This window comes from Oryctolagus cuniculus, chromosome 16, assembly GCF_051225735.1.
Source record: "Oryctolagus cuniculus isolate XC-2025 breed Fujian yellow rabbit chromosome 16, ASM5122573v1, whole genome shotgun sequence".
NCBI lineage: Eukaryota > Metazoa > Chordata > Mammalia > Lagomorpha > Leporidae > Oryctolagus > Oryctolagus cuniculus.
Genome location: NC_142882.1, coordinates 42,289,442 through 42,312,675, shown reverse-complemented (window position 1 = coordinate 42,312,675; position 23,234 = coordinate 42,289,442). Strand labels below are relative to the sequence as shown.

The 23,234-nt window shown below is 36.6% G+C and overlaps 1 protein-coding gene across 11 annotated transcripts in view; it reads left to right on the top strand.

Moving 5' to 3' along the window:
- The window catches only part of DGKB (diacylglycerol kinase beta), a 781,129-nt gene that overhangs the window by 428,581 nt on the left and 329,314 nt on the right, over positions 1-23,234 (top strand). For 9 of the 11 annotated variants that reach the window (XM_089315158.1, XM_089315157.1, XM_089315159.1 and 6 more), the window contains one exon: positions 12,384-12,448. In XM_089315158.1, coding sequence (XP_089171284.1) covers positions 12,384-12,448 — 65 coding nt within the window. Of the gene's footprint in view, positions 1-12,383; positions 12,449-13,060; positions 13,585-23,234 lie in introns of those variants that run through there. The other 2 variants (XM_089315162.1, XM_089315163.1) reach the window with 1 other exon arrangement.

The window sequence follows — 23,234 nt, the reverse complement described above, 5'->3', positions numbered from 1 at the left end:
GTACAGCTCTTCTCTTTTCAGAGAAACAATCCAAGAAGTTTCTGAACTTCCTCTTTCCCGCATTCAATGGAAGAGAAGAAAGTTACTTGCGGGAAGTAGCAGAGGAAGTTAACAGTTTTTATCTTATCAAAAATAGAGCTGTGTACTTTAGGAAGCTTGAGGTTTGTATGCCTTAACAATTTGCCACTAGAGTTGTATACATTATCATATTCCTATTATAAATAGGGTAAATCTACCTTATCACATTTAAGGGTTGTATGTCTTAATTTGCCACTCTGACAACTTTTGTAGAAGATACTATACTGAATTACATGTTAATAACTGTCAAGAATAGCACATGGGTGATAGTTAGAAGTTGAAGATTTTATGACCACTCCTGTTATGAACTTTTCATGTAATACTTAGTGAGGAGCAGATGTCTTGATTTATGTGAAACAGATTAATCTTTTAATATATACTATATCCATGCATTCCTATAACCTGTACCACACTAGGAAATGTGACAAGTGTATTTACTGTGACAACAACATTTACTTGGCTTCATACAAGCCCGAATATAAAATATTTTTCCTTATATTAGGGTTAGACCTTTATTTTTAGGATAGAAAACATGAGCAAATACTCTAAAACTTGCCAAAGCAATGTTTGATAATGTTCTTTCATTCTTATTTTTGTATTTTTTCCTCCATGCTTTCAACTCTAGTCATCACTTCTGACCTAGAATACATTATTGTCTCTTCCCACCAGAATAGCTTCTTCCTTCAGTGCATAAACTCTTCTGAAATTATTGCTTGTTTCTCTGCTGCCCTTAGGAAAGTCCTTCCTAGACTCATGAGACAGCCTTGCTTGGAGTGGCAAAAGTAAAGACTAAGAGCAGTAATTTTCACATGGAAACTGTTTTTAGAACTTTCTAAATATAAAATAGATTTATTCTTTATATCACATTGGAAGCAAAACAGTTCTTTCTGGCTCTGAAGTCTTTGTGGATTCAAACATCAATCATTTCTGAGGATGATGTCATCAGTCTTTACTCTCTTTCAAATATGTGTGCTGATGTGGGAACTCTGTGGTCACCGTTTGTGATGTTCTCCATAACATCAAGGCCCAAAGTATTTTTTTTTTTTGGAAGGATGTTGGGTCCAAGTCTTTGATTACAGTCTTAAACTGTTGACTTACAATTTGATTCTCTTTAAGGAACAGTATTACATGAAAGGCCATTTATTTTTTAGAGCAAGGAATAATTGCAAATGCTATTCATTATCTAATGAGAAAAGCAGTCAAAATCACTTATTTTCTAATATTCCCTAGGAACTACATCTTTAATTAAATTAAATCTATCATTAGATTAAGAATAGAATTGTTAGTGCAGCAGCTTCTCCTGTTTTTTTTTTTTTTTTTTTTTGATAATATTTGTTTTCCTGATGGCAATAAATGTTGGAATGCCTTAAAGAAAAACAAAGGATGATTCCTCATCAAAACCAAGAAGTGAATGACCCATATTGTTGCACTGGATGCGGAAGTGGCTCCATGAAACTGGAAGTCAAAAAGCTGAGCTCAGCTGTACTTCCAGCAAGCTGTAGAATCTCCGGAAAGTCCCTTAAACCCACAGAAATATTTTCTTCCTAAAATGAAGAAAACTTCCTCCCACTTTCTTTAAAAAAAAAAAAAAAGTGTGATATCTACTTTACCAAAGTTAATGAGGTTGAAATACATAATTAACCATAAAACCCTCTCTATAAATATACATTTATTTTTTAACCACAGTGAACAGTAATTGATTGAACTGTTTCACAGAAGTTACCGTTGTGTAATCTGCACAGCCCCTATCTTTATGTTCTGGGTGGAATGTGACACTGAGAAGTATTGCAGTTAGGACTATGTTTAGCTTCATGGAGCAATAGCAAAGGCACAGTCTTTTCACAAGCAGAAGACAACAGAAGGAGGTCAGCTGACGGCTGCAGCTTTAAGATGTTTCAGAGGACCAAGATCCTTGACCCCTTGCCTTGCAGCTTTGAGAAATGGTTTTGACTTGGATGTTTTCAGGTGATCTGCTAAATCTTTCAGGAGTTACCTCCACGTTGCTGTGAGTAAGGTGCTATTGGTTGAGAAGGAAGGTAGCTGTCACCAGATAAACGTCTGAGTTACAAAGGGACCCAGAGAGTTCAAGATTTGTGTGTGTATTAGCTGGGTCCATGGCTGCCCAGATGAAGTAAGACAAACACACACAGCACATACTGTCACCCTAGGGTTTCTTATTGAAATCAAACAAGCAATAGAACAGTTTAAATAGTATATGATGATATTTTGGAGATTATTCTTATAAAAAGGCTAGAATATTTTTGAAAGTAATTCTTAAGATGTAGCCTTTAAACTTGGAGCCAAATATATACAAAGTATTTACATGTAAGCAAATCTGAGGGCACGTGAAAACATTCACAGAAAATGACACTAAAAGATAAACTGATTTTGGTGCAAATAACTTTGAAATCCATGCAGGATTTTTTTTTTTTGTAATATGTGTTTTCCATGAACTTCTGAAGACCTCTTATATATTATGATTTATGTTTTGTCCACAGCAACTCAATGACTTATGCTGATTTATGACACGACTATAGATGTACACAGGAGATTAATTAAATGGGGTAAAAAGTATATACTTGCCTTTTACACTTTGTTCCTGTAGGCATTCACTGAGTTTATGAATGTTATAGTACAACTTACTTTCATATTTTTATTGTAAAAATTATCCTATGTTATTACTTCTCAGTCTTTTGGCTAAGATTATATTAGATCTGGATTTTTTTTTTTTTTTTGACAGGTAGAGTTATAGACAGTGAGAGAGAGACAGAGAGAAAGGTCTTCCTTCCTTTGGTTCACTACCCTAATGGCCGCCATGGCCGGCGAAACGCCAATCCGAAGCCAGGAGCCAGGTGCTTCTTCCTGGTCTCCCATGCGGGTGCAGGGCCCAACGACCTGGGCCATCCTCCACTGCACTCCTGGGCCACAACAAAGAGCTGGACTGAAAGAGGAGCAACCGGGACTAGTACCCGGCACCCCAACTGGTACTAGAACCTGGGGTGCCAGCGCCGCAGGCAGAGGATTAGCCAAGTGAGCCACGGCACCAGCCTGGGTTTGGTTTTAATAAACTATTCACCTCCCTTTCCCCGCATTATCCCTCAGCCTGAGACAGGTCTCTTTCCACCCTCACCTACAAGATCTGTTCCATTCTACTCAGAGAGGAAAAGGGGCTTTCTTCCAATCATTCTCCCTCACCCTCCGGGTCCCCCTGTGTCTCCATTGCTGCCTGTCACTTCCTCTTCCCTCTTCTAGCTCTGTCTTCCACTAATACCACATTGTTCACTCCCAAGACCAGTTTAACGACTGAGCACCACACAGGAGAGTTTGATTTGGATTTATTTTGAAAACACAAGCCTGATAGTCCAGGAAAAGCTATTGCATTTTACCCCACCCCAAATATGCAAAGAGAACAAGCATGTCTGCAATATGCTGACATTATATCAATGCCCTGAACAAATACGTAGTTCTTAACGAATTGGCTGAATACTATAATGACAACATCAACTACACACATCAATGCAATTGATGAATATAAACTTTCTGTATCAACCAAGTAAGTTATCTTGATTAATGAAGATAATAAAATATCAGAGATGCACTCACAGTTGCCAGAAACCAAAACAGTTAAGTATCTAATTTACTCTGAAAGAACAGTTTAAAATAATCCTGGCCTGATTTTCCCAAATTCAAATCTCATGCAAGTGCAGTGATTATAATAAATGTCTCAGCTATTTAAGTTATAAAGTCGTCATGTTTTCTCCAATTGGCAAAGATTGCAAATGATGAGACTTGAATTCTGGCACAAGGAGGTCAGAATTTTGAAAACTGCATTGTCATGCTAGGTTATTCAGTGGTCACCAGCAGAACCTGTGAAAATCAAAGCCTTGGGTGACACTTCAGGTAGTGGATGCACGGTTGCTTCTTCTGTGATGTGTTCCTCTTTGACTAGGGTTTGTCGTCTAGCACAAGCACTGTAATAGCGGCTTTCCTGGTTTTTTACTGCCCAGAGTTACAGGAAAAGATAAAATCCTCCTAAAAATAATTCTCGTGGACTATTGGAACCAAATGATAATGTCTAGCCGAGTTATTTCTTGTTCGGAGCAGGAAACAGCACAGGTGTGGCCGGGGTGCAGCAGGCCTGGAACTGTTGGATTGCCAAGGAGGGTTCTTAATTACTCCGTGCCCAGCTTTGGGCAGGCCTCGGCCTTTCTTAATGCCAGCCGCACACCTCTCTGTACGCCCAAGCTTTATAACCACGTAGTGCGCTCAGATCTGCAGAGCCTGAGGCGGGGGCGGGGCTAGTGTCTCAGTACAGTCATGCGCAGTGGTCTCCCGTAGTCACTCCGAGGGGAAGTTCTTCCGGGGCAGCCCTGCTGTGAGGCATTCTGGGAGGAGCCGGACGCCACCTGCAGGAAGGAACATGTTAGGATTTCCCTGCGTGGGCTTCCTCCTTAGGACCGCGTGGCTGTCGCTCTTGAGAAGTCCAGGTTTGCGTCAGTGTCTGGGTGCCTGGCCTGGATCTCCATCACCAGAGTAATTTAGGCATTGCTACCCTAAGACGGTGAGATGCTAGGTCTCTTTGCTGGGATTACACTTTGCCAAGTACTCATCTCCAGTTCCGTGCTCTATAAGATTTGCTTCATTGGAGGCCTTCAAATTGAGCAAAGGAATTATCGGAGAATAATTTTGTCTTGTTCATTGAAAAAAAATGTCAGGAATTTGCTAACTAGAAGACCGTTTATATTGAAAGGAGAATTTTTGATTCTCACCATCCTAGAGTTGTGCTTCTAAGAAGTGTAGAGTGAATTTATTATTCTGTCCACACATATGCTCACCAAGCTTAAGGTTAATTATGTGAAGAGACTGTTCCAGAAGTTTTCTGGCAGCGCTAATAGGGTGCGTCTTAAGAGAGAGAGCAAGAGTGGGACGAGAGATTTATTTTCTCTTCTTGGCAGGTGTCTCTAAAGCCCTTGAGGTCAGTAATTTTCCTCCATATCCTGAACTAGTCGGCTTGGTTTTATGAGCTGTTCTCTATGAAATACATGTTTAAAACAAGGAATTTTCAGTAAGATTATTAAAACAAGTAGAAATCTTACTATCTTACTCCATATCTATAGGTAGAGGATTTCTGTTTCGAATTTGTAACTCAAGCTGGTCATTTTTACATTTGCTTTACCTCCTGCCATATTCTCCTTCAGTTTTAGCAGGTTTTTATTTGCAAGAGATGAAAAATAAAATACTTTATTCACAGTAAGTGTTTATTTTTTAAATATAATTTTCTCCATAACATTTTTGTGGGAAATGGCAATCTAGGCTAATTCAATCTCTTTCGGGTGTTTTGTCTTAGAATTTATTTCCAGATACCTTGCAATAATTATTAATTAATTAAAATTTACACCCAAAAGCATATATTTATATGAAATACTTAATACATACTTGTATTGATATTGTAATGATTACCTTAATTAATAATTGCCAAGTCTTTCCATAGATTTGGCTCTGTTGCTTCTAAGACCTGCGTACATGCAACTTTCCATTCTGCCATAAGCTTCTGTTCTGAATTTTCTCTGATTACCTCTCCAGACTTCTCTGCAGCATGCTTCATCCTCCTGTCTTCCTGGACAATGCTATGTATAGACAATGTCAACAAACATTTGCTCTCTACCTCTGTTTGAATAGCTATTTGAGATCCTGAGCAGGAAATGGGAAGGAGGAAAGTAGGGTTAGAGTCCTTGTATTTGTGGATGCCTATGACAATGAGAAGATGCTGAAGGGGGGTAGGCCTTGTCTCACACTTAGCCCAAGACTCATGCCTTCTAAAAGATGATCACAGAAAGTGACATGTTGGGTCCAACTTTCCTGAATAGAGAAAATTTAAAATAATTGAGAGTAATAATTTAAATTGACTTCGAATTCTAACTGTTCTGCCATCCAATAGAAAATAATCGAAAGATATCAAATAATCCAAATGGAGCTTGCCGATATTTTCTTTTTATCAAAGGATCCCTATGCAAAACTCTGATTTTGAATTTTATCTGTCACTCTGCAAATGCTGTATCCTATCCAGGGATTGACGTTATTCTAAGATCTATCATCTTTTTTTTTTTTTTTTTTTTCATTCATCTGCTTCCACCCAGCCTCCGGGTACTTAATTCTAGAAAAACACCTATGTTGTTTCATCAGGAAACAACAAAATATTATATTGTCATCTATAAATAATGGTAGTTTTTTTCATTCCAAAGCTAATTAACTGAAGTCAACAGTGGATTCTGTTTGACGTATTCACAGTAGATGTTTAACTGGATGTCTCTTCTGAGTTCTCCTGGAATCTCACATCCATACACGTATATGCAACCACACACACAAACACCCTACCACACACATGCCTACACATATGTGCACACCTACACATGTGCACACACAAGCATGCACACATCCATACACATATATGCATGCACACACACAAACACTGCCCACACGTATGCACCTACACATGTGTGCACACTTCACAAACATACATTCCAAAGAAAGGAGATGCAACTCTCCCCCAGATAGTCTAATCTTAACACCCTAGATCTTTAAACAGGATACTGTGCATATCCAGTGATCTGTATGTGTCTCTATTCACCATTTAGTGCTGTATGACTCATGTTGGCAGGCTCTTTGCTTAGATATTTGTAAGTGCTATTCACATAGTAAATGACAGCTTTGTGTGTTCCTTAGAATGTGGTCAGTTCTACTTTATGCTACTACATCTTTTCTACTCTTTAAACTCTTAATTCATGTGGATTTCAGTTGATTCTTGTGGATTTTCTATACAAAATATTATATTGTCATCTATAAATAATGGTAGTTTTTCTCTATAATACATGTAGTTTTATTTTAATTTTGACCTATTGAATTTTTACATGTTCAGTAAATACTCAGGCATGGTATCTGTGATTAAAGTAAGTCTTATTTTCAGAACAAAAATTTCTGTCTAGAATTTTTTTTAAGATTTTTTACTTTATTTGAAAGAGAGAGTACAGTGAAAGAGAGAGAGGGAGGGAGGAAGGGAGGGAAATACAGAGAGACAGATCTTCCATCCACTAGTTCACTCTCCAAATGGCTGCAATGGCCAGGACTGGGCCAGACCAAGGCCAGGAGTCAGGGGCATCATCCAGGTTTCCCACATGGGTGGCCAGGCCCAGAGACATGGGCCATCTTCTGCTACTTTCCCAGACCATTGGAAGGGAGCTGGATTAGAAGACATACAAACTTTAGGATGCCTATGTTAATGTGCCTGTATGCTTTTTTTCTAAATTAAACATTGGAAACATCAAAAATTAAAAAAATGCAATGCAAATTTGAACTGATGAAATAAAAGTAGAAATAATCATAGATTTAGAGAAAATTAAAATACCGTAAGATAATTCATTTCTCAAAGGAAGCTACATGGGTGATGTGTAAGTTCATTTATACTTCCTTGAATCAATATTAATAAGTACCAGCACAGAAATATTTATGTGAAATTTAATAATAGTGTGTTATCTCTGACTCTTGAGTCTGTTATATAATTTATTATATACACACAGTATAAATTTCTGAAGTTCACAAAATTTTGAATATCAAAGTACAACTTCATTTTGAGGATTGTGAAACTTAATTTATCATTGTAAAACAATATAAAATATAAAATAATGTGAATCTCAAAACCTCAAATAGATTTGTACAAATTTAATAGTTAATGTTTGTCACTTCCAGACACAATTCTACCCTCCAGGTATTAAAATATTAGATCTTCATAGAAGATACTATTTTTTTTTTTAAATTACTTGACAGGTAGAGTTATAGACAGTGAGAGAGAGACAGAGAGAAAGGTCTTCTTTCCGTTGGTTCACTCCCCAAATGGCCACTACGGCCAGCACTGCTCCGATCCGAAGCCAGGAGCCAGGTGCTTCTTCCCGGTCTCCCATGCGGGTGCAGCGGCCCAAGCACTTGGGCCATCCTCCACTGCCCTCCCGGGCCACAGCAGAGAGCTGGACTGGAAGAGGAGCAACTGGGACTAGAACCCCGGTACCTATATGGGATGCTGGCGCTGCAGGCAGAGGATTAACCAAGTAGCCAAGGCACCAGCCCCATAGAAGGTACTATTAGTATCATTTGTATTAAGATAGGAAATTGGCAGTATTGGAAACACAAGAGAACTTTTCAAGGCCAAATATCAGCAAGTTTTAGACTGGATCTTGTATCCAGGCAATTCATTAAATAAAGATAGAATGGAAAAAGGTCTCTAAATAGATGTTCCACACAAGAAGAAATATGAATGAATAAAAGCATGTGAAAAAGTGGTGGCTATTGTATACCTTTTCAAAATTTATTGAATTGCATGCATAACATTATTGATATTTTTGTATGTAAAAATGACTCAAAATCTCTGGAAATCTTTTTTCATACACTATTTCACAATAGAGCTCCAAAAGCTTCAACTTGCAAAGGCTTTTTAGCAAATTGTAATTATTACGGAAAGGAAAAAAAATACTTGCTCAAGGGTAGACATTGGAATTTATACCTCCATAACACAGAAGAATAAATTATTCAAGTATGAAAACACATAATGCACAAAGCTTAATTTCAAATTCTTCAGTTGAGCTTTTGGGTAGCTTTCAGTTTTACCTAGGTGTAATTGTCTAAATTTAGATTCCATGCTGAAACAGAATGAAACTGGATAGGCATTTAATTTGGTGCAAGAGCCCAATAATCAAACACAGCTTATTTGACAAGTTTTGTAAAAAAAAAAAAAATGAGAGAAAGCTCCATTTAATAGAGTAAAATACATATAATCTATGCCCATATTTGGAGAACTGTGTTTTAAAATTCAGTAAAAACATTAACCTTGATAATATCTTTGTCTTAAAATCTGTGGTCTCAGCAAATTATAGAATTTTCTCTCAATTGTAAAAGGAAATAGTATCTTTAAAATTAAAATTCAAATACACACTTTGGGTAATTTGTTTTTTTAAAAGCCAATATAGGAAACAAAGAAAACAATCTTCAGAAAAGAAAGTAACAGGATATTTGAGGCAAATATGACTAATGTTCTTTGATATATGTGTTTGTATTGTCATATATTTGATTTCTATCATGAAAAATTCTCATGTTTGCTTTTTCACTATTTAACATATTAAGATTTAAGTTTGTTCTACTTTAATCAAATGGATTTACTTCTTAGATATAATTTTTAATATTAACTTAAAAAGCTATTCATAGTTTGAGGAAGTCATAAAACCAATATGAGGGTCAATAATAACATGTTCCAAAATTATGTAATTTAACCACATTTTAGCATCTTTTGCTTCCTTCTAGTAAACTCTTGCATGCGTCAACATTCTGGATCTACAGAACACTGTTCTACTTGCTGTGCAAGGCAATCTCACTAAATCTTCCCTAAGGTCCTTCAAGGGAGTGTTTAACATCCTCTTAAAAAATAAGGAAGCTGTGACAATCATTGAATAAATAATTTGTTTAAAACCACAAGTCTTGGAGTGGGAAAGTCTGTTGAATCCAGAGTTTCACCATTCAAGGAAGTGGAACTAATGCTGACTCCATTTCTGTTCCCTAAAAACTGAACCACATAGAGATGAAAAGGGCAAAGTTTATTATTTTCATGCTATTTTAGCTTTGTTTTCTTTGGCCAATTTTTAGAGAATCCTAACTATCTCTGAAATCTGTCTGCTTGGAGAAGTTTGGAGCATTTGACAGTACTCTTTCAAGCCCCTTGGGGTTATGCCAAAGGCTCAGGGTCCCATCTGAATTCAGTCCTAATTCTCATCCAAATGAGCACCTGCTGTCATTCTTCTTATCAGTCCTGTAGTCAACTCGCCGTTTGTGATGAAACCCATTCAGCCACAAGGAAAAGGGCTGCCAGTGTTCCATTCTGCGGTCCCTTCCCTCTGTACTAAATGAGCCACTGCCAGAATGTCTTGGAGGGAGACTTAGCATGAAGTTTTATATGTGGCTATTTGTGTTCTATATTTCTAGAAGTTTACTCAGTTGTAGTCCAGTCTACTTTTGTGTTCTTTTCACATCCCTCTCCTCTACTCTCCCTCCCTTCTTCTTTTGCTGCCCTACTTCTGTTTTGCCCTGGAAAAGACAAATCTGCAAAATTATACACTTCCAAAGAAAATTATACTACACACTTCATTTCTTGTTTTCTCTCAGATTAGCAGAAGCAAATATTTCAAATAGAAGTAAATTCAATGATATTCTCCCTTTGGGGAAGCAATATTGATCATTCATTTCTAATACTTGATTCATGTCCCTTTGCTTTTGTTTAACTGGTTTGCTGGATGAATACATTTAATTAGAAGGAATTCCAAATTGATTTTGCACCAGATTAGGGAAAAAGTAAAAAATAAAAGTTTTTGTAAAAATTAATTAGTCATCAATTAATTCAGATTTTTTTCTTAAATTTCATAGTACAATAAGACCATAGTACAATAAATTTCATAGTACAATAAGACATTCCAACAAAAATGAATCACTATGACTTATTGGTAAGAATCTTAGAAAAAGAAGTAAACTCTATGTGTTTGAGTGCTTGTAGACCAATAAAAGTGAGCCATTCTGTTCTTCTTTCAAAAACTACAAAGTTGACTATGTATATGGATTAAAATTATACCTTAGAATATCAAACTATAGAGAATATTTTGTAACCTTTAATATAACTGCTGATTCTGTACATATATATCTACCTTTGTGCCTTTTTCCTTTTTGACTAATGCAATGACTTGATAATTTTTAGGGTTTAAATGTCTGCCCAGAATAAAATCACAGGAAGCTCTCTGTTGCAGGGAAAAAAACAACTCTCAGCCATCTGCAGTGGGCATTGGTTCCTCTCTTGTTGTGCCTCATGCTTTGTTATGCATGAGTAAGCACATTAGCCTTTTCATTTCATTCATTAGACTTTTAATCCTTGATTAGTGTTTTCAAGATTCTCTCAAACACACAAGTTCTTTATTTTCTTTGTGTATGGGTTTTCTTTTGCTTTCATCCCCACTATGAAACAAAATTAACAGTTGATCAAAACAATAGCCCTTTTCTATTGAGATAACTAGTAAATATATTAGTTTCTCATTTGAGTGATTAATCATGTGTGATTGAAGAACACGGAAATATCTCCTTGCTTGGAATTGGGTTAACTGTTCAGTGTCAGAGCAGTCTTTTCTTGAAAAGCTGCAATCACAATGTTTCACCAATCTCAGACATTGAATATAATTTCTGTCTTGTAGAAAAAATCTGAATGTATTCCTCAAAAGTAGGAAACTTCCCATAAGGTTCAGAATTGGTATATTTGGATATCTCCGAGCCAAATTATGTTTGTCATCAATTGGCCAAAAATAAATTTTTCTCTGTTGTTTTTCTCTATTAAGCAAGCTATGTCAGAAAACTGCTTCTGATATGAGCACTTATTAATTACAAATCTAAGACACACCAAGCAAATTTGAAGTCAAGAATTGCACTTACCTTCACTGTGTAAGCACCAACACTATCTTTTTACCCATAATCAATCTCAAGGGAGTAGGAACTGCTCTATTTGATCATTTCTCCACTGAGGTCGACCTTATAACTCATCTTTAACAATATTTTCAATTAGCATGTGTTATTTGTCTTCATATGTGCTACCTTGAATATGTTGAACATGGAACCACAACTGGTTATTAAAGGAGAGGTGTAAACTATACAGAAATCAATTCCCATGTGTAAATACGACAACCAACTGTGAAATTATTACATAAATCATGCTTGCACAGAATGTATTGGAGTACATATTTTTACCTAATTTCATAACATCTCCTTGACAATCATATTATGAAGGGGTCAGTGTTGTGGTACAGATGGTTAGGCAACCACTTGCAGTGCTGACATTCCACATTGGAATGTTAGCTAACATTGGAATGTTAGCTATAGTCCAAGCTGCTTGGCATCCAGTACAGCTGCTTACTGTTGTGCCTGTGATGGCAATGGAAGAAGGCTCGAGTGCTTTGTGGTAGAACAGGATGGAATTCCTGGCTTTTGGTTAGCCCCCAACTTTGGCTTAGTGGCCATTTGACGAGTGAACAGTGGTGGAAGATGTCTCGATGTCTCTCTCTCTCTCTCTCTCTCTCTCTCTTTCCCTATCTCTCTCTGATACTTTGCCTTTCAAATAAATAAATATGAAGAAAAGGTTAATTTTCAAACATTTCTTTTTTTTCTTGGAGTCTGTGTTTCTACAAGATACCAGAATCACAAACTCTCCCATTTTGTTTTCTGTTTTCTTGCCTCAGGATGCCTCCATTGCACATAGATTTCACATCATGAGAGAAAAACACCCAGAGAAGTTCAACAGTAGGTAAGGCAACCGATGATTAAATTTTAATTATGGTGGCTGTTGATGAATGCTGTCATGAGAAAGTCACTGCATGGGACATTATAATAGCTGAACTAGGCTTGGTATGTTTGTAAATATTCAGAGAAAAGGTGTAAAGGACCTTTCTTTCCTTAGGTTTCATTGGGACTCTAATGGGGAACATAATGTGGTCATCTCTATTCCATTCTCATGTGCTGTAAACAAAAGGATTTGATATATTAGGTGAAAACAATGCCTTAATAATGCATATCAGATGTCTTCACATGGCATAGTTTGTAGACAGCAATCATCTGTAACAGTGTGATAAGGCTGAGTGATCGTGTGTTACAGAGGTATCATATACGTCCTCTACTCTGTGGGCTCTCAGTCCCTCAGTGGCCTCAATTAAATGTAGACTAGAACGCAGAAATGGCAATGCCAAGATAAACTACTTTTAAGCACTGTTTCCTCAAGGAGAACAGCCTTGACAGACAAAATTACTTTTCCCATAATAGCAATAGGCAAACATTTTTCTCTCCAAAATGTGGGCATTGATCTTTGAAGTTGCTGAAAGAAATCAGGAAAACTCTGGTTCTGTGGCTTTCCTGTTTCTAGGATAGGTGCCTCACCTCATCTCTCTCCTGGAAAAACGTGAAAGAAGTTGTTTGTCTTTTGCTTCAAGTATACTCCGTTCCACTTTACTCATTTTATGAAGCTATACAATCATGATCAGCATTTCTATATAGGTAGTTAAGTGATTTTACATATTAATATCCAAAGGCACATACTCTGTGCATTCTGTATTTGCTAACTTTACCATTTATTAAATAACTGTTCATGTTCACTTCAGCTTTGTCATATGCTTGTATATTGGCATAATTTTCCTTTTTGTGGGCTAATAATAAGTAAATGCTGTTAGAAGCTGTTTTTCAGAATTGTTTAAGATTTTATAAACTTGATTTTATAAATTTGAATATACTACATTATACAAGAATAAATAATTTTTATTTTTATTATTATATCACTATATGTATCACAATAAATAGTTTAATGGTTACTGAAGTCTTATCTAGTTTTGCATTATGCCTACCTATTTAAATGTTTCATGAAACAAATAAATGTTTATTTCTATTATGTATCTTAGATGTTGCTACAGACCATGAATTGTGACCTTATGGTTGACTTTATTCTCTCATAGTTCAGAAAGGCATAACTTACTGAAAGTAAACAGAAAAGTACATTTTGGATATTTATGTGTGCACCAAATATCTTTACAAGAATTCACAAAATTGTGTAACTCTGTTTGCTTCTGGATAAAGGAACCAAGTGGTTGTGCTGAGAACTGAAACTGTGTGTGTTGTGTGTGTGTGTGTACTTCTCCATACTATTTGAATTTTGCTCCAGATGTGTTTCAAACTTAAATCAAATAAAATCTAATGAAATGTTGGTACATAAATTTTCACTATATGTGGAACAAGGAGGCATTTTTATTTTATAAGATAGTTTTTGTGAAATATACAAAAATAAATTGATGTAACAATGCAACTATATTCACTTTATAGTTTTCAGCATCTGAAATTCTTGAATATTCTACAGACAAATATGTAGCTATTAGTGTATATGAATCCATAAGGATTGAACCTGTCTGAGATAAAACAGCCTATGCATTCCCAAATGTCATTCTATGAAGCACTCTTGAGTTTATACTCATAGATTAAAACAGGTTTCAAGCAAAAATAAAGTTGTCTGGAAAATGCAGTGTGCAATGTTCCCCTTTGTAGTTGCACAGTGTAAAATCCCATTAAAAGGCTTCAGAAATACACAGGGAGTGAAAGCTGATCAGTCTCTAAAGCATCACTGCCCCAGGCTCAGTTGGGAAGGGAGAGGGCTAGTGACAGAAAGTGAGAGTGAGAGATGAGGGGGTGGGGTAGGGAGGAAGAGAGAAGCACTCACATATATTAATATGTGAGTAGTAATCAAATTTGACAACCTGTCTCTAAGACTGCCAACATTTATGATTTTTCCTTGAGTGTCAGAGGCTAATGGATGTGCTCCTTTATACAGAATACTTTTAATTCTTCTTAATTGCAAAAACATTGTTCTCAAATATCTACTTAATTTTTTTATTATCAATAGCGCTACTGATTGATGATATTCCTCACCATCCTTGTATGATTAGATGCTATTTAAAATAATGTGTTTGTGTCTCCCAGTATTTTTTGAGATGTAACACTACATGTCACTGAAACATCTTAGTGTTATGTGAGGCATGAAAGCATCTTGCTTATAAACAGCTTACAGGGAATACTTCACCTGAAACAAAAATAGCATAAAAATGTCATCTAGAATGTCCCAAGGTCACGTTTCCGTTGTAACTTCAAAGCATGATGAGTGTCTGGTAGATGCTCAATGGATTGTTGGCCAACTATTTGCTTAGGATTATAGCCATGGAATTCCATAGCTACCAAGTGAATTACTCGTGTACATTTCAATCTATATTTTTGTAGAGTGTCTTTGTTCCAAGAATTTAGGTAATTTCCTAAAATATAATACATCATATTCAGGACTTGAAATTTTTCTGATAAATTTATTTGAGGAAGACATATTGTACGCAAACAATACCAGACATACAAGGGCAGATTTTCTAATTTCAACACTGAGATGGTCTCTGCCATAGCACACATTCATATTTCCAGGAATTTGCAAATGGATTATTTTAAGTGTGTCTAATAATGGCATTTCAGATCAGATCTCTTGTCGCAGTAAATCATGTGCCATTAATATTATCCCCTAGCATGCTCACCTTGAAATTCATTTATATTTTAGAGAACCTGATGTTTCTAACATTATCTTAAGGAAATTAATTACCAAAATATATAGTGCTGCTGCTCTGTACTTCTTTTGACAGAAATTGAAAGAACTGGGAAAGGTAATGATTTTTCCGGTGCTTAAGAGAGTGCTAGTAGAGAGCTTGATACCATATTCTTTCCAAATTTCTCTGTAGATCTAAGTTAACTATTAAAAGGAAGCCTGCTGTTCAACTTTCTAAGCCTTAAGATCTTCCATAAAACTGAATTTAAATAGAGACTTTTAGTCTAATAGACTCAAGATGGAAAACTTTAAGGTACTTAAGCTACTATGATATCAAATCGTTGATTATCTAACAATCTTACTATTGGTATTTATAATCAAATTTATGTTCTCAAAATTTACCTGCATTATACAACTCCTGATTCTGTTTAAAAGCAGGACTCTTAAGTTACAGCACTTTTACAATGTTGCTATGAATAATTGTTTATCTACACACTAATATAGGTGTCCACTAAAATTGCAAGTTAGTAAAGTGCAAAATAGTTAAATTCCATGAATTTATACAATATTGAGAAGGACTTACAATTAATATGTAAATAGCTACAGAAAAAGTATTGATGGTTTTACAAAGTTTTCTTAAATTTATAATCACATGTTTTCAAAGATTCAAATCAGAGTCTCAATGTACAACATTTAAAACCATCTTTTTTGAATAGACTAAATGAAATCAGGTAGCAAGCACTGATGGTCGAGGATACAGTGATGGTATTTCATTATGTCCCCATAGCTTATCTTTCAGTATCTGGTCTCAGATTCCAAGATGGTTGATTAGGGAGTAACATGGTACTCTGGGCTAGGGATGAACAGTTAAAAAAAAATAAGTGTAGGAAGTGCACTCTCAGGAGAATTGGAAAGAAAACTGCACCGGAAATCCTACAAGAGCAAGAATGCTGTGGATGTGTGTGGAAGGTGTGGATGCATGCACAACACAGCACAAATACAATCATAAGCACAACTACAGCAGCTGAGAGCCAGAGTGGGAGGCAGCTTGGAGATGGAGGCGAGATCAGACTGCAGCAACCCACGGAGATACAGTGAGCGGGAGAGCATGGCATGAGTACGGACTGGAGCTCTGGGGGCTGGTGGTTGCGAGCAGTTGCCCGCATATCCAGTGGAAGCAGAAGGGGTACATTTACCTTGCCCCAACTTCCCAACAAAAGTGCCCACAGCCCAGCTGAGAATGGACAGGTGCCAGTTAGGATTTGGGCGGGAGCTGCGGAAGACTGCACGCACGCAACAACTGGCTGAGACAGGATGCCATCTTCTCAGCAATACTGGCGATTGTGGTGTTGAGACAGCAACATACGGCCAGTGGCTCTTGTGTATGCGTGTGATCCAGTGATTCTGAGGGAACAATCCGTAGTCCCCACTGACTTTGAACCTGGCTGGAAGGTAGCTGGGCAACCATGTGGGAAGGTGAGGCACCTGCAGTCTCCCAGAAGCAAGACACCTATGCAGAGATGTCTTGGGGAACATCTGCCTCTCTATCTATTGGACAGGGCAGAGAGAAACCTGTACACCTAGCGACTGGGAGACTTGTGTGCTGAGACCGTGAGGACTCGGTGGTTACTTTAGAAGGTGTAGGGTGTAGCAGGGTCTCTGGGAAATCATCAGGTGCAACTCCACATGCTTGGAGCTCCTTTGTTGCCTACAGCTGGTCATTGCAGCAGTAACTGCGCTCACAGTGAAGACTGCAGATAATTAGTGGAGTTTACAAGGTGGCATGGAACACACTGGGGGCAGACATCTGGGCATTGAGATCAATCACGCCCAACTTGGGTGTTACCCTGGATAATCACCCCACCCCGAAGCACTGACCAGAGCTACATGGCCACACCTACAACACACCTGTTGGTATTCAAGAAGAGTGCAGACATTCATTAAGCAACAGAGGCATAGCTCAAAGACAAATCCCATCACAGGAAAAAAAATAAACTCCACAAATGCCTAAAATCAGATACATAAATTCAAGAAACAAGAATAAGAAAGACACCGTGACCTCTCCACCCCTAAGGGAACACAGCAACATTTAAGTATTAGAATGTGAAGGTGAAGAGATTGAGGAAATGCCAGAAATGGATTTCAAAAAATTAGTCATAGGATTACTCACAAGCAATCAGAAGCAAATCTACAAACTAAAGCCATACATGATGTGAATGAAAATTTTTTCCATTAACTTAGATTTTAAAGAGAAATAAAAGCAAAATATTAGAAATGGAGAATTTGATAGATCAGATAAAAATGTGGTAGAAAGCCTTAACAGCACAGTTGGTGAGGCAGAAGAAAGAATATGTGAACTATAAGAAAAATCTTTGGAAATCTTACAGTCTGACTAAAATAAATAAACAAAAAGAAAATAGGAACTTAAAAATAGTGTTGGAGATTTATGGGACACTATCGAACGACCCAACATACGGGTCTTAGGAGTTCCTGAAGGTGTGGAAAGAGAGAATGGACTAGAAGGCCTATTTAGTGAAATAATTACAGAAAACGTCTCCAATTTGGAGAAAGAAAGAGATGTCCAGGTAGAGGGAAGCACACAGAACTCCTAACAGATGTGACCAAAAAAGGTGTTTACCACTAACATTGTAGTCAAGCTTTCCACAGTAAAACATAAAGAAAAGATTCTAAAATATGCATGAGAGAAGTGCCAGATTACTTTCAGAGAATCTCCAATTAGACTCACAGGTGACTTCTCATCAGAAACCCTACAGGCTAAGAGAAAGGCAAGATATACGACCAACCTTAAGAGAAAAAAACTGTCAACCCAGAATACTGTACCCTGCAAAGCTCTCATTTATGAATGAAGGTGAAATAAAGACCTTCCATAACAAACAGAAATTGAAAGAATGTGTCTCCACTCGTCCAGCCTTACAAAAGATGCTCAAGGATGTGCTACACACAGAAACACAAAAAGATAAACATCATTGTACAAGAATCTGAAGGCAGAAAATCAAATCTTCCAGTAAATATGCAAAACAAATCCAAGTTAAAATAGGAACATTTTTTGAAAAATGACAAGGCCAAGTTGTTACTTATCAATAATCACCTTGAATGTAAATGGCTTCAACTTTTCAGTTAAAAGATAGACACTGGCTGAATTGATTAAAACACAAGACCCATCTGTTTTCTGCTTACAAAAATCACATCACATCTCACAAACAAAGACACAAACAGACTGAAAGTGAAAGGATGGAAAAAGATATTCCATAATAAGGAAAGCAAAAACAAGGCAGGTATTGCCATCCCAGTATCTGATAAAATAGACTTTAACAAAAAATCTGTTAAAAGAAACAAAGAAGGGGTACTCTGTAATGACTAAGGGATCAATTCAATAGGAAGATGTGACTATAATAAATATATACACACCCAATTATAGAGCACATGGCTATTTAAAAGAAATGTTAATGGATCTATAGTGAGATATAGACACCAATACAATAGTAACAGGGGACTTCAACACCCCACTTTTATCAATGGACAGATCAACTAGATAGAAAATCAACAAAAAAACTACAGAGCTAGTCAACACTATAGACCAAATGGACCTAACAGATACCTACAGAACTTTTCACCCCACATTACAGAATACACATTCTTCTCAATGCTGCATGGAATTTTCTCTGGGGTAGACCATATTTTAAGCCATAAAGCAAGTATCAATAAAATAAAAAAAAATCAAAATCATACCATTTATCTTCTCTGACCACAATGGAAGGAAGCTGGAAATCAACAACTCAAGAATCTCTAGATCATATGCAACTCAAGAATCTCTAGATCATATGCAAACAAAAGGAGACTGAACATGTTCACAGTGAACACTGGGTCATAGAAGAAACCAAAAGGAAAATCAAAAATTTTCTGGAAACAAACAAAAGTGACAATACATCATATCAAAACTTATGGGATACAGCAAAAGCAGCATTAAGAGGGAAGATTATAGCTGTTGGTGCCTACATGAAAAAATTGGAAAGGCACCAAATAAATGAGCCATCAGTGCATTTTAAGGACCTAGAAAAACAACAGACCAAACCCCAAATTAGTAGGAGGAGAGAAATAATTAAAATTAGAGAAGAAATCGACAAAATTGAAACAAAAAAATTACAAAAGATAAGAAAAATGAAGAGCTGGCTTATTGAAAAAATAAAAATTGATACACCATTGGCCCAATTAGCCAAAAAAAGAAAAAGAGGGAGAAGACTCAATAAAATTAGAAATGAAAAATGAAATTAACAACAGATACCACAGAAATAAAAAGAATCATTAGGAATTCCTACAAAAAGTTTTATGACAACAAATTGGGAAATCTAGAAGAAATGGATAGATTTCTAGACACATATAGTCTACCAAAATTGAGTCATGAAGACAGAAAACCTAAACAGACCAATTACCAGATGGAAATTGAGTCAGTAATAAAGATACTCCCAACAAAGGAAAGCCCAGGACAAGACAGCTTCACTGCTTAATTCTACCTGATATTTAAAGAACTAATTTTAGTTCTCTTTTCAAGCTATTCAAAACAATTGAAAAGCAGGTTATCCTCCCAAATTCCCTTTATGAAGCCTGTATCACCTTAATTCATAAGCCAGAAAAAGATACAACAAAGAGAATTACAGACCAATATCCCTGATGAATATAGATGCAAAGATCATCAACAAAATATTAGCAGAATCCAACAGCACATCAGAAATATTCACCAGGACCAAGAAGGATTTACTCCTGGTATGCAGGGATGGTTCAGTATTCACAAAGTAATAAATGTGATACACCACATTAACAAATTGAAAAAAAAAAACATATGGTTATGTCAACAGATGCAGAGAAAGCATTTGACAAAATACAACATCCTTTCATGCTGAAAACCTTAAGCAAATTGGGTATAGGAGGAACATTACTCCACATAATCAAGGCAATTTACGACAAACCCATGGCCAACATTTTGTTGAATGGGGAAAAACTGGAAGCATTCCCACTGAGATTTGGAACCAGACAAGGATGCACACTGTGACCACTGCCATTCAATATAGTTCTGGAAGTCTTAGCCAGAGTCTTTAGGCAAGAAATAGAAATCAAAGAGATACAAATTGGAAAGGAAGAAATCAAACTATCCCTAGTTGCAGAGGACATGATACTATATATAGAGGATCCAAAAAGACTTCACTAAGAGGCTAATGGAACTAATAAAAGAGTTTAATAAAGTGGCAGGATATAAAATCAGCACAGAAAAATCAATAGCCTTTGTATACACAGACAATGTCATGGCTGAGAAAGAACATTCAAGATCAGTTTCATTCACAATAGCTCCAAAAAGAATTGAATATCTTGGAATAAATTCAACCAAGGATGAGAAAGATCTCTACCACGAAAATTACAAAACACTGAAAACAAAATAGAAGAAGACATTAAAAAATGGAAAAGTCTTCCTTGTTCATGGATTGAAGAATCAACATCATCAAAATGTACACACTACCAAAAGCAATTTATAGATTCAGTGCAATACCAATCAAAATACCAATGACGTTCTTTGCAGAACTAGAAAAAAAATGATCTTGAAATTCATATGGAAACACAGGAGACCCAAAATAGTAAAACAATCTAATACAACAAAAACAAAGCCAGAGGCATCATGATACCTGATTTCAAGACATACTACAGGGCAGTTGTAATCAAAACAGTCTCGTACTCATAAAAACTTGTAGACCAATGTAACATAACAGAAACTCCAGAAATCCATGTATCTACAACCAACTTATCTTTGACAAAGTAGCTAAAATCAGTCCCTGGAGAAATGACAGTCTCGTTAACAGTTGGTGCTGGGGAAACTGGATCTCCAAATGCAGAAGTATGAAACTATACCTGAACCAGATACCTTACACCTTACATAAAAATTCACTCAGAATGGATCAAAGACCTAAATATATGACCTGATACCTTGAAATTACTAGAAAACATTCAGGAAACTCTGCAAGACATTGACTTAGTCAAAGACTTCTTGGGGAAAAAAAAAACCGGGAAGCACAGGCAATCAAAGCTGAAATTGACAAATGGTATTACATCAAGCTAAAAAGTTTCTTCAAACTAAAAGAAACTTTCAGTAAAGTGAAGAGGCAACTGACAGAATGAGAGAAAATATTTCCAAACTACACAACTGATAAAGGCTTAACATACAAAATGTATAAAAAGCTCAAGAAATTCAACAACAACAAAACAAACAACCCAGTTAAGAAATGGGACAAAGGACTGGGGCCGGATTTAAGCCCTGGCCTTAAGTGCCAGCATCCCATATTGCTGGTTTCTAGTCCTGGCTGCTCCACTTCTGATCCAGCTCTCTGCTATGGCCTGGGATAGCAGTAAAAGAAGGCCCAAGTCCTTGGGCCCCTGAGCCCACGTGGGAGACCTGAAAGAAGCTCATGACTCCTAGCTTTGGATTGGCACAGCTCTGGCTGTTGTGGCCATCTGGGGAGTGAACAAGCGGGTGGAAGACCCCTCTCTCTGTCTCTACCTCTCTCTCTCTCTTTCAAATAAATAAAATAAATCTAAAAAAAAAGAAAAAGAAATGAGCAAAGGACTTAAGTAGGCATTTTTCCAAGAGAGGAAATTCAAATGGCCAAAAGACACTTGAGAAAATACTCTGGATCACTAGCCATCAGGGAAATGAAAATCAAAACCATGGTGAGGTTTCACTTCACTCCAGTCAGAATGGTGCACCTACAAAAATCAACAACTGACAAATGCTGGTGAGGATGTGGGGTAAAAAACACCCTGGTGCACTGCTGATGGGAATGTAAACTGGTGCAGGCACTGTGGAACACAGTATGGAGATACCTCAGAAATCTGAAGATAGACCAATATATGATCCAGCCATCCTACACCTAGGAATTTACCCAAACTAAAAGAAATCAACATAAGAAAGAATTATCTGCACCCCCATGTTCATTGCAGCACAATTCACACTAGCTAAGATAATGAAGTTAACCCTGATGTCCATCAACTATTGACTGGATAAAGAAATTACGGTATATATACACTATGGAATACTATTCAACTGTAAATAAAATGAATTCCTGCCTTTTACAACCAGATGAACACAACTGGAAACCATTATACTTAGAGAAATAAATCAGTCCCAAAAGGTAGATATTATGTTTTCCTTGATCGAAAGTAAATAATAGACTACCTGAAATGTAATGCATTGGAGTGAAGTAGACATTACAAGATTCAATGATTGTTTACATCCCTTGTCTCTTCCGTTGAGAAAGTTTTTTTTTTCTTCACAGTATTTGTTAAACTCTTTTACTAAATGTAAGGTTAACTATATAATTGTTCAATAAACTGAAAATAGATCTTCATAAAAATTAAGAGTGGGAATGTGAAAAGGAAGAGGATGAAGGTTTGCAGTGTGGGCTGTAGGGAAGGTAGTGGGGGAAGTGTCACTATGTTCCTAAATCTTTATATATGAAATACATTAAACTTGTATAGCTTAAATAAAATGCAAAAAAAAAAGAGAGAGAAACCAAAAATAGTATCTGGTCTCTGACTTCCTGAGTGAAACAAAGAATTTTATCAGCCCTCTATTCATGGGTGTGTGGTTCCTCTCTCTGTCTCTCTGTCTCTCTCTCTTAAGGAATCCAAACTAGAAAATTGAAATTACTGGGCAAACTTAAGTTAGGCAATTATGCTCTCCAAATTACTGAATAAATAGTTATCACATATGAATTTAGAAAATTGTATCATGCAGATTTCAAAAGAATACTCATTGTTCTGTCAGCAATCCTAGGTGATTTTTATTGTTTGTTTTGGGTGGGTGAAGGGACAATAAGTTCTGTGAGATGATGGAATAGATTCTTTTCTCTCTCTGGGGCTTTAGCAACTACACAATGTATAGGATAAAACGGGTACTCAGTAGATACTTATTCAC